The sequence below is a fragment of the Triplophysa dalaica genome, chromosome 9 (assembly GCF_015846415.1).
Source record: "Triplophysa dalaica isolate WHDGS20190420 chromosome 9, ASM1584641v1, whole genome shotgun sequence".
Lineage (NCBI taxonomy): Eukaryota > Metazoa > Chordata > Actinopteri > Cypriniformes > Nemacheilidae > Triplophysa > Triplophysa dalaica.
The window spans coordinates 4,524,865-4,542,281 of NC_079550.1; the positions used below are offsets into that span (position 1 = coordinate 4,524,865).

Here is a 17,417-nt window from a genome sequence, read left to right on the forward strand (position 1 = left end):
GGATTTGTGTCCAAAAAGGAAGTCAATGGCGTCCAGTATTGTCTGGTTACATTATTTAAAATATCCTCTTTTATGTTCTGCAGAAGAAAGTTATTTAAGTTTTGAATGACATGAGTGTGATTTAAGGGATTTATTCATTTAACTGTGTGATTGCATATTTTATGTATTCAATATGTGTAGGATTAGTACACCATTTAATTCCCCCCTTTAATACCTTTGCGTGAGACTTTTATTTTGAAATTCGCTGATCGGACATACGCCACCATCGTGACAGCGCACCGGAAGCGCGACTCGGAGCAGTATGAACAAACACATACGCAGCTGTCAGCGCAAATAGGGCGAGTTCACACCGATGCAGGTGCGGTATTTTAATACAATGACCGAATGACACGCATTGTTGTCGCTGCATGTTGCACAAGTGATGCATTTTTCCGCAGGTGAATTGTTTTATTAACGCACTGACAGCGATGCTGATGAGGGAATATGAGATAACGGTTCACACTGATGCCTCTCTGGCCGCACTCGTGCATTATTTATCTGCAGCTCTGACAGTGTTGTAGTTCATGACAACGATTGTGTAAATACTGAGGACAGAGTCAAAGCCTGAGCATAGAGTCAAAGCCTGAGCATGGACACTTTGCTGGACTTTGAGGAGTGCATCAGAGACTCACCTGCCTTCAGGTATTAATATCTCTTCTTTACTCACTGTGTCTTATGTGCAGCAGTGAAAGTGAGTTCCGAACTCTGGTGTTTGACATGTCAAGCACTGTGGCAGCAGTGTGATGTTGTATTTTATCTAATAAGTATTTCAGATTATTTTAGATGAACCCCATTGTTGTATACCTTGTTTAATAGAATATAAAAAGTACACACTTAACAGAAATCTTTCGGTCCTGCACATTCTTTTGCTTTTTCAGCGTCTTTTGCACATTTGACGCTTTTCTGTGAATTTGGGATTTGTTTTGCATTTGTGGAACCTATGCAGGTGTTAGTAAAGTTAAAATTATGTTTGTGTGTGTGTGTGCACTGCAGGCAGTCTCTGGACCGGTGTGAGAATGACTTCACTGAACTGGAGAATCGCGTGGAGAAAGTAAGACAATGTTTTTTTTGGAATTTTTAAGTGTTTTGTTTTTTGCAACTTGATTTGAATAAACACTATTTCAGACTGAATGTGTGATTTTTCATGATGTGAGGCCTTCTTCTCAATCTGAAGGTGATGAAGTTGTGCGGTCAGATGGTGGAGGCAGGACAGAGCTACACCAACTGTAATCAGCTCTTTCTGTCTGCGCTGTCCGAGTTTATGGTGTATCATAAGAGCGACGGTGTTATTCTGGTGAGTACGGATTCATAGTACTCATTGACGAGATATATAAATATATATATGTTGAGGGCACATTTGTCATGTTTGTTCATGATTTTGTAGAACTGTCTACGTCAGTTTAACCAGGGCCTCCAGGAAATGATCCAGTTTCAGACCGTGAGTTTGTGTCTTATTCTGTTTTTATTTAATTGATTGTATTAAGTGTCAAATCTGCATGTCTGAAAAAGACTTGAAGACATTGTGAAATCATTTACACTGTGAATCAGCCCATTTGTAAAACTTTCTGCTTTGTTCATTTGAAATAATGTTTGTGTTTTTTTTTGTTTAGATGCTGTTTGATCAAACCCAGAGAGCCATTACACAACAACTCACAAACCTCCTGTCACGGTATGTAACATCACACACAGACACACACACCGACTTATACACACGTCAAAGTATTAAAATTGGTTTGTCTGTGGCAGATTTGTACCACAGATTCGAGACAGTCGGCGTGAGTTCGTCCGGATAGGAGATGATCTTGAGGCCGCGGTTTTGAAAAATACTCAGGTCAGCAGACATAAACCCGCAGACGCAGAGAGAGCAACTCATCTGCTGCTCGCCACAAGAAAGTGCTACCAACACTTTGCCCTGGATTACTGCTTGCAGGTGACCACAGATCATCTTAATCCGTTTATTAAAGAGAAACTGAAAACAGTCATTTACATCAACTAAGCATCCGTGACCATTTTGCACCTTCTTTCAGACCCTTAAGGGCTCAGTATACTACATTTGAAATCGAGAAAACGACCGTCTGTGACCTGATTTCAAACAAAATCTGGTACAAACAACAATTCGTTTCACTAGTTTGCCGCAGCAAACCAAACAGAACTCTCCAGGAAAGTTTGTCTTTGCCGGTAAAGACCCTTGAGCCACCATTGGTCCATGGGCATTACGTAATAGGTGGGTGTGTAATGTAGCGCCACCAGGTCTGTGGGAAATAACACGTCATTTTATAACGCAGAACGATAGTAAAAAAAAAAAAATACCAAAACACAGAACAAAATCGCAATTCGCCTGGACTATGCCAAGCCCTTAAGAATTCATCAATAAATGTCCAGTTTACATTTACTCTGCAACATTCTGAAGAGCATTTTTATTCAAATTCTGACATACAGTGTAGAACAGAGAGGTTTTGTACCAATGTTACATTTTATTTACATCATGAAGCCAGTGACGGCGGGACAGAAGCTGATTGGCTTATGCTTTGTTTGTTTTGACTCAGACCTGAAAGATCCTGTTTCTGTATGTATTGTTTACTTTTAGACTAACTCTCTAAACCCTGCACATGTAACAGAGTACTTATGCATAACCTCATATTATTGTCCAGAGGTTGTTAAAACTTGTCTTTGAAAAATTGTGCTTCTATTCTGACCGTAATGTAACACAAAACCTTCCAAACAAATACATCTGGATCATATTTCATCCCAAAACCAAGAAGAAAAAGAGAAAAAAAGTTTTTTACACGAAGAATACAAAAGCCAGTTGGAGGTATTATTCCTAGTTCATAATGATTCTTTTCTCCCAGATGAATAACTTCAAAGTCCAACAGAAGCTGGATGTTCTGAACTCGGTGAGATGTTCTTCACATGCTTTGACGTCTTGAGCAGCTGAATGTGTTATGCTAAATAAATTGTGGGTTTCTTTGCAGGTCTTCTCCTATTTTCACGCTCAGAACACGTTTTTCCACCAGGGATTTGACCTGCTGAAAGATCTCGAGCCCTCTATGAAAACAATGGCCTCACAGGTCATACGAAACACATACATCCCATATTTACACTGTATTTACATTGTAACGCATGACTCTACGCACATTGTGTGACACATACACTCACCTAAAGGATTATTAGGAACACCTGTTCAATTTCTCATTAATGCAATTATGGTGGTGGTGTAATGGTGTGGGGGATGTTTTCTCGGCAGACTTTAGGCCCCTTAGTGCCAATTGGGCATCGTTTAAATGCCACGGCCTACCTGAGCATTGTTTCTGACCTTGTCCATCCCTTTATGACCACCATGTACCCATCCTCTGATGGCTACTTCCAGCAGGATAATGCACCATGTCACAAAGCTTGAATCATTTCAAATTGGTTTCTTGAACATGACAATAAATTCACTGTACTAAAATGGCCCCCACAGTCACCAGATCTCAACCCAATTGAGCATCTTTGGGATGAGGTGGAAGGGGAGCTTCGTGCATCCCACAAATCTCCATCAACTGCAAGATGCTATCCTATCAATATGGGCCAACATTTCTAAAGAATGCTTTCAGCTCCTTGTTGAATCAATGCCACGTAGAATTAAGGCAGTTCTGAAGGTGAAAGGGGGCCAAACACAGTATTAGTATGGTGTTCCTAATAATCCTTTAGGTGAGTGTATATGGTTGATGAATATTGAAGTTGATAACGAATGTTTTCTGTGAACAGCTTTCTCAGCTGTCGACTGACTGCACTGTCAAGAGGAAAGATCTGGAAAACACACACCTGCTCGTTCAACAGAGGGTAACACTAGCTATAAAACCTTTAGAGACGATTTACAGAAGCGGATATCAAAATTGTTTGTCTGTAATTTTGGATTTGTCAGGTGATAACAGGAAATTGATTATTTTTTTAGGATGCGTCTGGAGAGGCCGTTATTGTGTGTAATCCGTCCGATGGAGGAACGATTCAAGGCTACATATTTAAACGCTCACGCAAGAAGAACAAGACCTGGAAGAGGTGAGAGAGAGATGAGATGTCTACCTAAACAGCATTTCAAGCAATCACAGTCAGTCTGTTTCTTTCTAATGAGACCTAACGGTACGGTCATGTCAATAATTTCATCTCTTTCCATTCAGGTGTTGGTTTTCTACTGAAAATAATCAGTTAATCTACTCCAAATCACACAAGGTACACAAAAAACTGTGTAGCATTGAGTAATTGTGTTAATATTTCTAAGCAGGTTCATGTTGTTTCATTGTGTGCCTGTGTGTGTTTTAGGTGCAGGAAGTCGTCCTGTTTGATGATCTGCGTCTGTGTGCTGTGAAATCTCTGGATGCCATCGATCGCCGTTTCTGTTTTGAGCTGCTGTCAGTGCAGAAGTAAGCTGATGAAAAACACACACACACATAAACATAGTGAGATCTCTGTCCTTCTGTAGTATTTACTTAACAAGGAATACAGAATCTGCACTTGTGTTTGTACTCTCTCTCCTCTAATTGTAATGGAAAATCTCAAGTATGGTTTTGAGTAATAAATCATGAAGCTCATACAGTTGAATTTTATGGAATTACGAGAAAATGCTGTGGTGGCTGCTATAAACCTAAATACACTTGTTTGTGTTTGCAGGTGCTGTGTGCTACAGGCGGATACTGAGGAGCTGAAGCTGGCGTGGATAAACGCTGTTCAGGGTTGTATAGACATGGCATACCGTGATCAAGTAGCCAATCAAAACACTCAGGTAGACAAACAAACACACCATTTAGGACCAAGCACTCTAATGTGATGATGGGTTTATGCCTTGCCTGCTTTGACTGAAGTTTACATGTTGGGTGTGTGTTCAGGTAAAGAAGAACTCCACCCCTGTCCCCATTCTAAAACCCCCCTCTCACGCCCCTGCTCTGGGCGTGGCTCTCCAGGGCAACGGTAACAGGCGCTGCTGTGACTGCGGGGAGGCGGAGCCACGGTGGGCCAGCCTTAATCTAGGCATCACCATGTGTATCGAGTGCTCGGGCATCCACAGGTAGTGCCTGATTTACACAATTGTGTGTTTGAATGTCACAGTGAGTTCTTATTGTGACATTTGAATAATAAGTGATGAAAAAACGTGATTGACTTCATCATCGTGCTTACACAAATACTTAACCTTAACATACTACATTGATAATATCATTTTATAACATTTGATGGAAAGTATAATTTATGGAGGAATTGTTTTTATTTAAGCTTGTTCGTTTGTTTTTGTAGGAGTCTCGGGGTTCATCTGTCCAAAGTTCGCTCTCTTACTCTTGATTCGTGGGAGCCTGAACAGGTCAAGGTAATACATCGATTTTGAACTGCCTCTATCTATAACCTAAAATGCCAAATTTACTTCTATAGCTTCTGTATTTCTTGAGATCTGTCATCTACATCTTTCACTCTACCCCCACAGCTGCAGTGCATTCTGGGTAATGATGTTATTAATAGCATTTATGAGTGTAACCCAGTGGATGGACTACAGAAGCCCAGTCCAAACAGTTCGCGGTACGCATCTCTCGCACAACAACTACCATAGACCTATTTCACAGAATGACGTGTATAAACAGGAAGTAGGGTAAAGGCTTTTCCGGTCAATGCTCTAGCTTGGCTCACTAAACAGAACAGTTGATGAGGCTAGAAGCAGTTAGACATGTAGCGTTTCCTTCATGGTGTATTGTCTTAGAGGTCGACCGATATGTGAAAAGTGAAAAATATGTTCAAAATTAAGAATAACAAGAACTCTGACAAAAACTTTGCCCAAAAACCATGGTTACTACACGTTTACTAAAGTATCAACATGGTAAACAGTAAAGAAATAAACAAACAATAGTTCAATCAACACATTTTACAAAGATTAATGCTGTTTTGTTGTGCTATTGAAATAGAGCACTCTGCGCAAGGATGTACTCTCATAACAAGCTGATACGGGAGAAACTGCACCTGTCTTTACATTCATACATAGTATATATTCCGAAAATAAGAATATTAATGTTATATGCAATATTAATTAAGAGAAGACATTTTAAGTTTTCTTCAGACATATGCTTTACGTCTCTATGATATGTATTCACAGAGTTTTAAATCTGTTTTAATGACGCGTTTCAGAAAGATGCACACGGAGAGAGACAGCTGAAAGCACAGCCTGTATATTGTCATTGTTTTACAAAAGCAAAACATTCTGTAGATAATGAGCACACACAAATAATAGTAGACAACTCACGGTTTCGAAGATTTATATTAGTCTTATTTGTATGACCAAAATTACTGCCGTATTTAAGTCTTTCTCTACAGTAAAAAAAATAGTGGCTGCGCGTTAAGACATAAAGAAAAAACACTTATTACACAGATCTGAAGACACTCACTCAAGACAACCTACAGTGCTTACGTGTATTCGCGCCAAGACGGGCATTATAATGCGTGTGTCTGAACATTTATTTGTAATAAATGGAGAAAATAACTCAATCTGACAATTGTTAGGTGAGTAGTTTCAGTGGGGGCTGTGTCCCGTGTGCACTGACTGAATATAGTCTTTTGAGAGCACGCGAGTACATGACACATTAAAATGGTTTGTATTTGTTATTGGCATGACTTAAAATAATGTGCAAATGCCTATTCCTTCTCAGGCATGATAAGGAGCAATGGATCAGATTTAAGTATGTGGAGAAGAGATTTGTCAAACATCAGTCTGATTCTGCTGATGCTGGTAAGGTTTAATCAATATTGGATCAATTGTTTCTGCAGCAATTCTGATGAATGTTGTGTTTGATTATATGTATATTTGGTTGGTGTGCTGTTGCCATAGAGACAGCCAAGCTACGAGCCGGGGAGAAGCTGTACCAGGCGTCGCTAAGCGGTGATCTTGTTGCCATGGCGAAAGCGTTGGCGGATGGTGCGGAAGTGAACTGGAGTAACCCTGAACAAGAAGGACGAACGGCTCTGATTGGTTCAGCCATTGGGGTAAGTGATGTTTTAAGTGTTGTATATTTTGTATGATTTATATGTAACTGTTATGTGTGCGTTTTTTTATTGCAGGGCTCACTGTTGGCGTGTGAGTTTTTATTGCAGAACGGCGCTAAGGTGAATCTAAGAGATCAGCACGGACAGGGCGCTTTACACGCCGCTGCCACCTATGGACACACGGGGTACAAAACATACCTGACATTAACATCACATAATGTGAAGCAGAATATTTTCAAAGGGTTGTTCCATGTTGACGTTAACATGTTCTGTGATTGGTCGATTCAGACAGGTGTGTCTGTTGCTCAAGCGAGGAGCAAATCAGTACGCAGCTGATGAAAAAGGAAACGATCCGCTCAGTATCGCTGTAGAAACGGCTCAGGCTGACATTGTCACTTTGTAAGTAACAGTAGATGGGTTTTGTAGTGTTCTGTGTATGTTTTTATTAGAAGATAATTCATTTTGTGTGTTTCAGGTTAAGAATGGCACGAATGAACGAGGAAATGAGAGATTCAGAGGGATTTTTCGGTTCTGTGGGTAAGATTTGTTTATGATGCGCGTCTGAGGTCATGAGTATCAGTGTTTATAATATGATGTTCATGAAATATTATTTTAGAATTATTAAAGGCACCATTAAATAATTATTTTAGGTACAGTTAACACTCAAAATGTATGAATGTCTTTTTAAAAATATTATTTTAAGATTAAAATAAATGTTTTTTTATTTTTAGTAGATGTATTTATTTTTATTTGCAATATTTCATTTATTTCAATATATTGTGCAGCTTTTGTGAGAACTTGTGTACAGACTGGTCTGTAAGATATATTTAATGCTGCTCCCTCAGGAGACGATGAGACATTCCAGGATATTTTCCGTGACTTCAGTAACATGGCGTCACATGACCCGGAGAAGCTCTCTCGTCGTCAGTTCACACGCAGCGCTGAGGATGGAGCGGTAAATAAGCAGGAAGATGAAGGAGAGGAGAAATAGACATCCACTGAGTTTCATGGGTCACGTGTCTGCTGAGGTCAGAGGTCACGCTGCTGTACTGTGGACCAGGTGGGAGAAAACACAGGATTATAAAGGGAAACTTTAATGTTAGAATTATTTAAAACTAAAGTCTATTCAGAATCTCTTGAAGAGATGCTAAATTTAACCACTGAGTATGTTTACAGTATACGTGACATCACTAACGCTCAGTATTGAAGATTTTTTTAATGGTCCACATCATTACATGCATATTTTGGCCTGAATTGACTGTTTCTCCTGACTGTGTATTACTGAAACTGTACACAAATATTTTTTACTGAATGGTTTTATATTGCACTGCAGTAAAATCTTGGTTCTTACTTATCCTACACTGAACATTTGCTGTTACGCTTAAAGCAGAATTTACAATACCAATTTCTGGAAACACAGTGAAAATTTTATAAACTTACACTACCAGCTAGAGGTTTGGACACCCTTGAGTGTTTCTTATGGTTTTAAGAACCTTTTTTTCTAGTGTGACATTTTGTAGACAATATCAATTATATACTTACAGTATCTTCACAGCGCTGAAGTTTTAGTATAAAATAAACAAGTCTAGTGGAGGTAAAACAGCCATATCGTGTCTAGTCTACATGGAAACAGTGTTGCCAGATTGGGTGGATAATTTCCAGCCCAAAGGCTCACTAAAACCCGCCCACTCCAACAAAACTAGCCCACATTTTAACTGGCAAGTATTCTGAATATTTTGCAATGTCAATCAACGATGATAAAGACCATTTTATCTCCTTAAACAAAGTATGACAAGATAACAAAATCTAACTACATAGTAAAGTTTGAGAACAAACTTGATGTTGAGTTGACAAAGCCTGGCCTGAAGAGTTTTAAATAGTTTGAAAGGTTTTAGGTGAAACTTTAGGGTTTAGGTCTGTCACCACATGTGTAATCCACGTTGTAAGATTTGAGTTACTCTCCCATCACCGTCCAACCTTTTGGGCCGCTTTGGCATTTCGTTTGCTTCAATATACAAAATCTGGTCCTTTATCACTCCAAAGGCCCCTCCCATGAGTTATCACAACTCAATGGTAGATTGATGATAGGTCTCCCTATACCAGACCTGATTGGTTAAACTGAACCAATAAGCGCTGTGTTATTTTGAAATAAAATGACTAAATAAAAGCAAAGAAAAGGCAAGCTGCTTGGAGGACATTTTAATTTCGTAAGCAACCCAAATTTTGTCCACCCACACCGTGCATTTCTCCGGGCTAACCCATTCAAAAGAAGCCCAATCTGGCAACACTACATGGAAACTCCTTTAATTCTGTTTAAAAGCATCCCAGGATTCATATCATGAAGTTGAATGAAAGATGTTATCTAGACACAGTCGCCTACTTTTTTTACAAGCTATTAATTTATTTAATGTATTTGGTCAAACCTTTATGTGTGTTATTTTCAACATTTTGATTTTACTATTATGTGGATAATAGTGATAATAAGAATGATTGGGCGTCCAGACATTTCCCTGGTAGCGTACGTACTGAATAAAATGCACAGCTCACTATATCTAGATATCAGTCTTAATGTATGAAAAGGTTGTGTTTTATGCTAATGAATAAAATATAAGCTATTTAACTATCATGTGTCCTGTGTGTCCCAATACTATAGTGTTTATGAACCTTAACATAGTAAAGATTGAAGTATGCTATGCACTAACAAAATGTTGTAATTATTACAATATAACAGTACAGTATTTTTTCATGTGAAATTCATTTTGTAAACAATATCAATTATGTACTTATCTTCACAACGCTGCAGTTTTAGTATGAAATAAACAAGTCTATTGAAGGTAAAACCGCCATAATCTGTATAATAAAAATATAATTAAAACATATATTAGACAAATAAAACAGTTTGGTTATATTTCTTAAAGCTTCGAATAATTTATTTGATAAAAAACATTTATTATAAAAAATTATATCCTTGACACGGGAGTGCGCTTGTGAGGCCCCGCCCATCCGCCGTGACGCTCATTTCTATTGCGTTATTATAGCGCGCCCGGCGGTCTGCACGCATGCGCGAGTGAGGCGACGCGGTGACACCATTTTATAGAAAGAAAGAAAAACAGAAACAGTGATTAATAGTCAATAATCTAAAAATTCAAGAACAATTTTAGCACATGTGCGGCCTTACAGAACCGAGAGGACGGAAGAGTAGAGCTGGAGTCTGAACCCGCGCTATCTGACCTGATCTGAAATCAGACTGCGCTCTGTGTTTATAGCTGTTGTTTTATGTGTGTCCGTGTTCGGTTCTGTCCAGAAAGCAAATGGATGGAGACGAGGACGTGCGCTCAGGTATCTCAAGCAAACGCTAATATGAACCTGTTGTCTTCAGACCTAATTTACTTTTACAATGGAATCACTTCGTATTGTTACATCATGCGTCATAGCACTTCGTCATATTTCACTTTCTTCTTTCGACTAGCTAAAGATAATAGAAAGCATTACAGAAAGGTATTCAATAAAGGCACGTGTATTGGTTTGAAAGGAAGATAAAATTGTCTCAGTGGGTCTCTGCTGTTAATGTATCGGGTTCTGTTGGTCGGATGTTATCTGGCGGATGAGAACCAATAAACCATTAAATCCTACTGTAATAAGACTCAAAACACACTTCAGTAAGGAACGTTTTTATGGTTAACAACTGATGGTTGTGGTTTTCAATAGGGAATTGGTTGTGAGGTTGTAAATTTAAGCTCTGCAAGAATCTTTGTGGCGCTTCGTGACTGTTCATGAAATGTGGAATAAATGCATATTGTGTGTGTTTGTGCAGATGGTGGAAGTGTCACTCCGGTTCAGGATGAGCAGGAGGATGTGAGACCCGAATCGAGACAGTCCGATGTGAGTCAAGTCTCGTCTCCTAATGCTGTTATCATTTGTAGCTGTGTTCAATTCTGCACCTGTGATTATTCACATTCATCACTGAACCTTTACACTGTGGTGTTTACCAAATTGTGGCGATACAAATAATTACATTATATATTATGGTGTTATATTTTAGGATATAACAACTGTTTCATGATGTTAGTTAAGCGGACACAACACATGGCCTGCGTCTATATTTCATGTCCATTTTATTTGTGATTCTACTGCTTTAAGAAGTTCTGTCTCTTGATTCCTGTAATAATTATAGCATGTTAAAAATCCATTTTTATTTTGCAGTAACAGACTTTAATTTTATACACAGAAGTTTCAATTACATCTTGAGTGTTGTTAGTCCTTTACAATGTTGTGGAAAATACTAAACTCTTTGGAAACACATCTGTTATTGCCACACATCAAATGCTGTTTTCTGATTCGTTTGATCATGCAGGATGATGTCACGGACAACGAGGACGATGCTCGCGATAGGAAGTCTGAGAACAGTGGGTCAGATCACGAGGCCCGTGATGGAGGGGACGGGAGTGATTCGGAGCCCGACCCGCCCCGACCCGCCGACAGTGATGATGAGGAGAGAAGCTCGCCCATAAAGCGAAGAGTCAGCACCTCCGACAACGAGGAGGAGAAACCTCAACCTGCCAGCGACTCTGATCATGATGATCAGGAGAAGAGAAGCAGCCCGAAATCAGACGCGGGCAGCGATTCGGATGAGAACAAACCCAAACAGATCACACAGAGATCCTCTGATGAGGAGGATGAAGAGAGGAAGAAGGGAAAATGGAAAGCTGTGATGAACTCTGACAGTGAGGAAGAGGAGGAGAAACCGAAGGAGGAAGCAGGGAGTGATCAGGATGAAGCGCCCAAACGAAACGCACTGGACAGTGAAGATGATGAGGAACAAGACATGCCTGGTCAGTTTATTCTATTTTATCTTTTGTTCTTGGTCTTATTGTGAGTTATGGCCCGGAATTGACAGGCACCCTGAAATTAATTTCTCATATTTAAGATCTAGGGGCGTAATGATGCTCAGCTTTTTGATTCACGATATAACCTTATTAGAAAAATAAATTCAATTTACACATTTATTTCCCTAATGTGAACATTTATTCTTTCTTAAAGAACTGACAACATACAAGATTCAATCGAATAGATCTTTCACTGAAAACTGAATTTAAGATCAAATTATAATTGTGAAATGAATTAAGAAATCTTAATCCTTCTTAAAGCAGAAAGAAACCTCAACACATTAAATCTCGACTAAATTCGAAGAATAAAAGTGATGTGTTGAACCAGTGTTTTATGTCATAGATGTTAAATTTTTTCATTTTTAAACTACTGGAAAGCTAAATTGATGCAATGTTTCTCAGCTAAGTGAATTCATCTGTATCTGTGTATCAATAAATAATAAAGTTCAAGAGCTTTATCCAATAATATTAAGTTTTTCCATGTATCACAGCATTATAAAACCACTCTATTGACAGACTGTAAATTCTCTTGTGATTTCAGTGAAGAGGAAGAAGGCCGTACTGTCAGACAGCGATGAAGACGAAGAAAAAGGTAGAGCTTTCACTTAGCTTTTAAAGAGATGCAGAAATAAAAAATCCGATTTACATTTATTTGTTCTAAACCTGTATCTTACTTTCCTCGTCGGGTCACAAAAAAGAAATTTTGAGAAATGTTTCTGTGGTTTTGTTGTTTAGTTAATGGGGTGGTGACCAACATTCCTAAAATATCTTTTATGTTTTGCCAAAGAAAGGAAGTCAAACAGGTTTGAAGTGACAGGAGGATGAATAAATGATTCACTTTTTGATGAACTTTCCTTTACACACTTGTGTTATGTCGTGTGGTGCAGAGGTGAAGAAGAGCAGGCTGGTGTCTGATGATGAAGACTCCGGCAGTGATGATGGCTCTGGTGCTCCTGATAAGAGTTTAGCAGCTAAACTGAAGGAGCTGGGCTCAGACAGCGAGGAAGAAGAGGACACGAGTAAGGCTGACGGAGGGAATAAAGACGAGAAGGCTCTGTTTGGCTCCGACAGCGAGTCCGGCGGCGACGATGAAGAAGAGTTAGTGCTCGTAACACTCTTTTCTCTGCATGTTTGTGTTTGAGTGTGTGTGTTTATTATACTCTCTCTTCCGCACAGGAAAATGATCGCAGACATCTTTGGCGAGTCTGGGGATGAGGAAGAATTCACGGTGAGCGCTCATTATCGCGAATGATTCACTGATTCATGTGCATATGATTCACTTGATGCACTGATCCAACTGTGTGTTTGTGTGTGTGTAGGGCTTTAATCAAGAGGAGCTGGAGGGCGAGCAGAAGCACTCTCAGGCAGAAGGACAGAAGCAAGTGGACAACTCCGATTCAGATGATGATATTGATAGAGGAGGAAAAGAGTGAGTTATTTATTCATTGTGTTCATACGGAACCACGGCAGCTGGAATAAAAATTTGAGATTGAATTACTTTCTACTGCTTTGTGTGTGTTTTTCAGCATGTCATTCATGTCAGATTTCGACATCATGTTGGCACGTAAGAAAGCTCAGGGCGGGAAACGCAGACGCAATCGAGACGGCGGAACCTTCATCAGTGACGCCGATGATGTCGTCAGCGCCATGATCACTAAAATGACAGAGGCTGCAGAGGTTTGTTTGCATTGTTTGTGTCCATGTGGGGTGAAGGCATAGATATTCATACATAGATGCAACATAAAACCGCTTCACAAACACTGAGGTGTTTGTCATCTTGGAACAGTCATTATGTCAGTCAATCCCAGTGAAAAATCTGTTTTTCAAGATACCACAACATTGCACAGCCTCCGGATGTAAATCACATCTTGCATCTATTCACTTTATATTACAAGTTTTTAAACTGTTAACTTTTTCATGTTTTGTTAGCAAACATCTTTGTCTTGTATTGTTAGTTTAGCAAATCAAATATTTGTGTCTACATAACAGTACGTAACATTTCGTATTCATACTTATTTAAACAGTTGCAGACACACACCATGCGTCCGAAATCATCTACTTCCATACTATATAGTAGTCGAAAACCTTAGTTTGCACAAAACTATAGGCGAGAAATTCTGGATGGTCTACTGCATCTGCCGAGATTTGTGAGTTTGCATGGGATGGACACTTGTCCCGCCCATGATGGAACGGGAGCTGAGCAACATTTTTTTGTTGTTGTTGAAACCTTCAAAACTGGTGTCCGTTTTTTAAATGCAAGTACAGATGAATGAATTTCTTGTTAATAAATTATGTTTGAACCGATGCCTACTAGATACAGGTTGATGTTAATACGTCAAAGAGCACACAGGTCACATGACAATAAAACATGGCGGATGCAGTATGTACCAAATCTATTCTCACTACCCCCATACAAACTATATAGAACATAATGTTTTAACAGTCGATAGGGATGGTACTTCATTAAAATCAGTACGTACTGTCATAGTATGAGATTTCGGATGCAACAACAGTCATCTTGTTCTTGAGTGTTTACAGACACTTATGATGCATCTATAAATCGCATGTACCGAATGGGTCAAAAAGGGTAAAATCATATTGTTGTCAGCCATATCATTTGTGTGTTCTGATCTGTGTGTGTTGCAGGAGGACAGAACTCTTAACAGTCAGAAGAAACCAGCGCTGAAGAAACTCATGCTTCTGCCAACAGTCGTCATGCATTTAAAGAAGTGAGGGTTTCATTTTGTGTTACCATGCAGCTCTTGTATGAGAGCCATATCCCAAACAGGTGTGTGTTTTTGTGTGTGAGCACAGGCAGGATCTGAAAGATACGTTCATAGACAGCGGCGTCATGATAGCTATTAAAGAATGGATCAGTCCACTGCCGGATAGAAGTCTCCCAGCGCTCAAGATCAGAGCAGAGCTCCTCAGAATCCTACAGGAAGTAAGTCGAGGCAGACACACAGACTATCCCGGCTAACAACAGTTTACGACACCTGTCGCTGTTTGTTTTTTTCCAGCTGCCCAGCGTAAGTCAGGAAACACTGAAGCTCAGTGGAATCGGCCGATCCGTCATGTTTCTCTACAAACACCCAAAAGAGTCTCGCGCCAACAAAGATCTGGCACTGAAACTCATCAGTACGTGTGCACACATTAAATATCACATTGTATGTTTTTCGTAAACAATACCTTGATGATTTGATGAAATAATAAAATGTTTGTGTGTGTGTGTGTGTGTGCGCATAGATGAGTGGTCGCGGCCTATCTTCGGTCTAACGTCAAACTACAAGGGAATGACTCGAGAAGAGAGACAACAGAGAGACCTCGATCAACAGATCGCCCCCCGCAGGCGCCTCAGGTATAATGCACACAAAATCATTCAGTTTCCTAAAGCCTTCTCAATCTGTCAAACAACCATCATACATCTGTCAATCATCTGTCATTCTGCTCTTCTCATGTGCAAGTGAGCCTCAGAAGTCTGATAGGGCAGCAGAACCAGACGTCTTTGCCCCTCCTCTCAGGTTCACTGTGTGTGAGCGCATGAGACAGACTGCACTTTATCAAAACTTTTAACCCCCTGTATGTGTGCGTGTGTGTTTCTTCAGTCAAAATCATCAGATTTTTTTTCTTTTAACTCTGTGCTACTCCTATTATCCTGCACTTACAGATTCTAGTCATTTTAACCAGTTTCTTTTTTGTTTAAAAGTAAAATGGTTTTATTCTCTTTCGTTCTCTAGTCAGCTTCTGTTCTGCTAAACTCTGTCAGGTTCCGTCTTTAAACCCCATCTCCACCTCCCTCCATCGCCTCACCTGTGATCTGTGTTTTTTTTAGTATGGATTGTGGTTGTGTGCATCTTATGCATTACAACTTTTTTAAGTGTGTACTGTTATTCTTCTGAACGAGGCCGTTAACATTCAGGCTTGTGTGATCAAACTACATCTGTTAGCCTGAATCGATCTGACAGGCGATCTGACACTGTACCAACCTAACATTCAGTTTAAACACTGAGGCATGCTTGCTTGTTTACAGTCATCATATTATGTATTTAAACAATCTGAACCCGGTGTGTGTTTGTGTTATAGTTCTGGGGGACAGACACCTCGCAGAGACCTCGAGAAGGTTCTCACAGGAGAAGAAAAGTAAGAGTTTATTTCTCACAATCACAATAGAGTTAATATCCTTTTATATACTGTTTTTAGGTTTTAACTCATTTTAGTGCATTATTAATAAATAAACAAAAATTCTTTACATTATCTGTAGAATAATGAAAAATATATATTTACTTCAAATGTACTTAAATATTTCCCTGTCTCTCTTTCTTTCTGTCTTACTCTTTCACTGTATCGCTTTGCCTTCCTCTCTCTCTCTCTCTCTCTCTCTCTCTCTCTCTCTCAGGGCACTGCGGCCGGGTGACCCAGGATTCTGCGCGAGGGCACGTGTGCCCATGCCTTCCAATAAAGACTACGTTGTTCGACCCAGGTGGAATGTAGACATGGACTCAGGCAGAGTAAGTGTGGTGTGTATGTGTGGGCAGGGTTAAATGAAGGGATCAATAGGACAGCCACAGGATGTGAGAAGTGGGATGAATCAGGAATTTTACTGTTATGTGATTGCTAGATGAGCTTTAGGAAAGGCATGAGCCTGCTGGAGAAGCACAAACGGCGTTTCGCCGAACAGAGGACACAGCGCCGCCCGCAGGGAGCTGTGAAAATCAGCATTGAGGGAAACCGTATGCCCCTGTAGTTCACACTCCTGCCTGGGGGGCAGTAAGTGGACGCATGGTGCATGCTGCACTGTATACGGTGTGCTGTTGAATAAAGAAGTGGCTGGAAACTCCCAAAATGTGTTTTATTGGTTTAAAAATAAAAGGACCCACCCCCTAATCAATTGTTGCTAGCTTGATGGCACTGAGTGTCATTTTGTTCTAACACAAACTTATTTTACAGTGTGTTCAGTATGGATAGCAGCTTTCTGTGTTTCTACCTTTGATTTATGCCACTGGGCATCTTGCAAGAATTGCATACCTTATGCATTACTAATGATTTTTTCTATTTTTTTCTTTAGGGTCCTTTAAAAAAAGGAATGTCACGAGTAGATAAACAAATGCGACGCTTTAAGGACATCAAGCGATTAAAAAAGCCGGGACACGCAGTGAAGATCAGCGTGGAGGGCAACCGCATGCCTCTCTGATGGCCCCCTAAGTCCGCCCCAAAATGTTCCCCATGCTTTGAATTTTTCTTTTTTGTATTTTTTCTGTATATTGTTGCCAGTCTTGGGTGTTCAATTCTACAGTAGTTCTACAGAATGATGAAATGTCAGTAAAGCTGCACGTCTGTGATGATTTAGCGCTGTTTAAAATGTCTTCACAGATCTGAGTCAGAGCCCTGCAGCGTTTGCTTCTGATATATCTTTCATAATAAAGTTTCCATGTTCTGACTTTTACTCCTGGGCTTCTCATCTGTTTATCTTCACTCACAGTACAATACTAAAATACTCTC

The 17,417-nt window shown here is 39.7% G+C and overlaps 2 protein-coding genes across 2 annotated transcripts; both read left to right on the top strand.

The window, feature by feature from the left end:
- Nucleotides 1-291: 291 nt before the first annotated feature.
- zgc:162872 (BAR_ACAPs and ArfGap_ACAP domain-containing protein) lies at nt 292-9,658 on the top strand. The gene is made up of 22 exons (XM_056757392.1): nt 292-681; nt 1,033-1,090; nt 1,214-1,333; nt 1,424-1,477; nt 1,650-1,708; nt 1,786-1,969; nt 2,889-2,933; nt 3,012-3,107; nt 3,787-3,861; nt 3,974-4,077; nt 4,197-4,248; nt 4,339-4,439; nt 4,687-4,798; nt 4,902-5,080; nt 5,305-5,374; nt 5,489-5,580; nt 6,699-6,778; nt 6,878-7,032; nt 7,108-7,217; nt 7,321-7,431; nt 7,508-7,569; nt 7,878-9,658. Exons 1-22 carry the CDS (start codon nt 629-631, stop codon nt 8,021-8,023), a joined length of 2,118 nt encoding a protein of 705 aa, XP_056613370.1. The 5' UTR covers nt 292-628; the 3' UTR covers nt 8,024-9,658.
- Nucleotides 9,659-10,082: 424 nt separating this feature from the next.
- LOC130428563 (protein IWS1 homolog) lies at nt 10,083-17,361 on the top strand. Its single transcript, XM_056756699.1, has 15 exons — nt 10,083-10,371; nt 10,847-10,914; nt 11,387-11,864; nt 12,460-12,510; nt 12,806-13,016; nt 13,095-13,146; nt 13,238-13,347; nt 13,445-13,595; nt 14,565-14,647; nt 14,733-14,862; nt 14,939-15,056; nt 15,165-15,276; nt 16,002-16,058; nt 16,315-16,426; nt 16,984-17,361. The coding sequence occupies exons 1-15, from the start codon at nt 10,344-10,346 to the stop codon at nt 17,107-17,109; spliced, it is 1,887 nt and encodes a 628-aa protein (XP_056612677.1). The 5' UTR covers nt 10,083-10,343; the 3' UTR covers nt 17,110-17,361.
- The last annotated feature ends 56 nt before the right edge of the window (nt 17,362-17,417 follow it).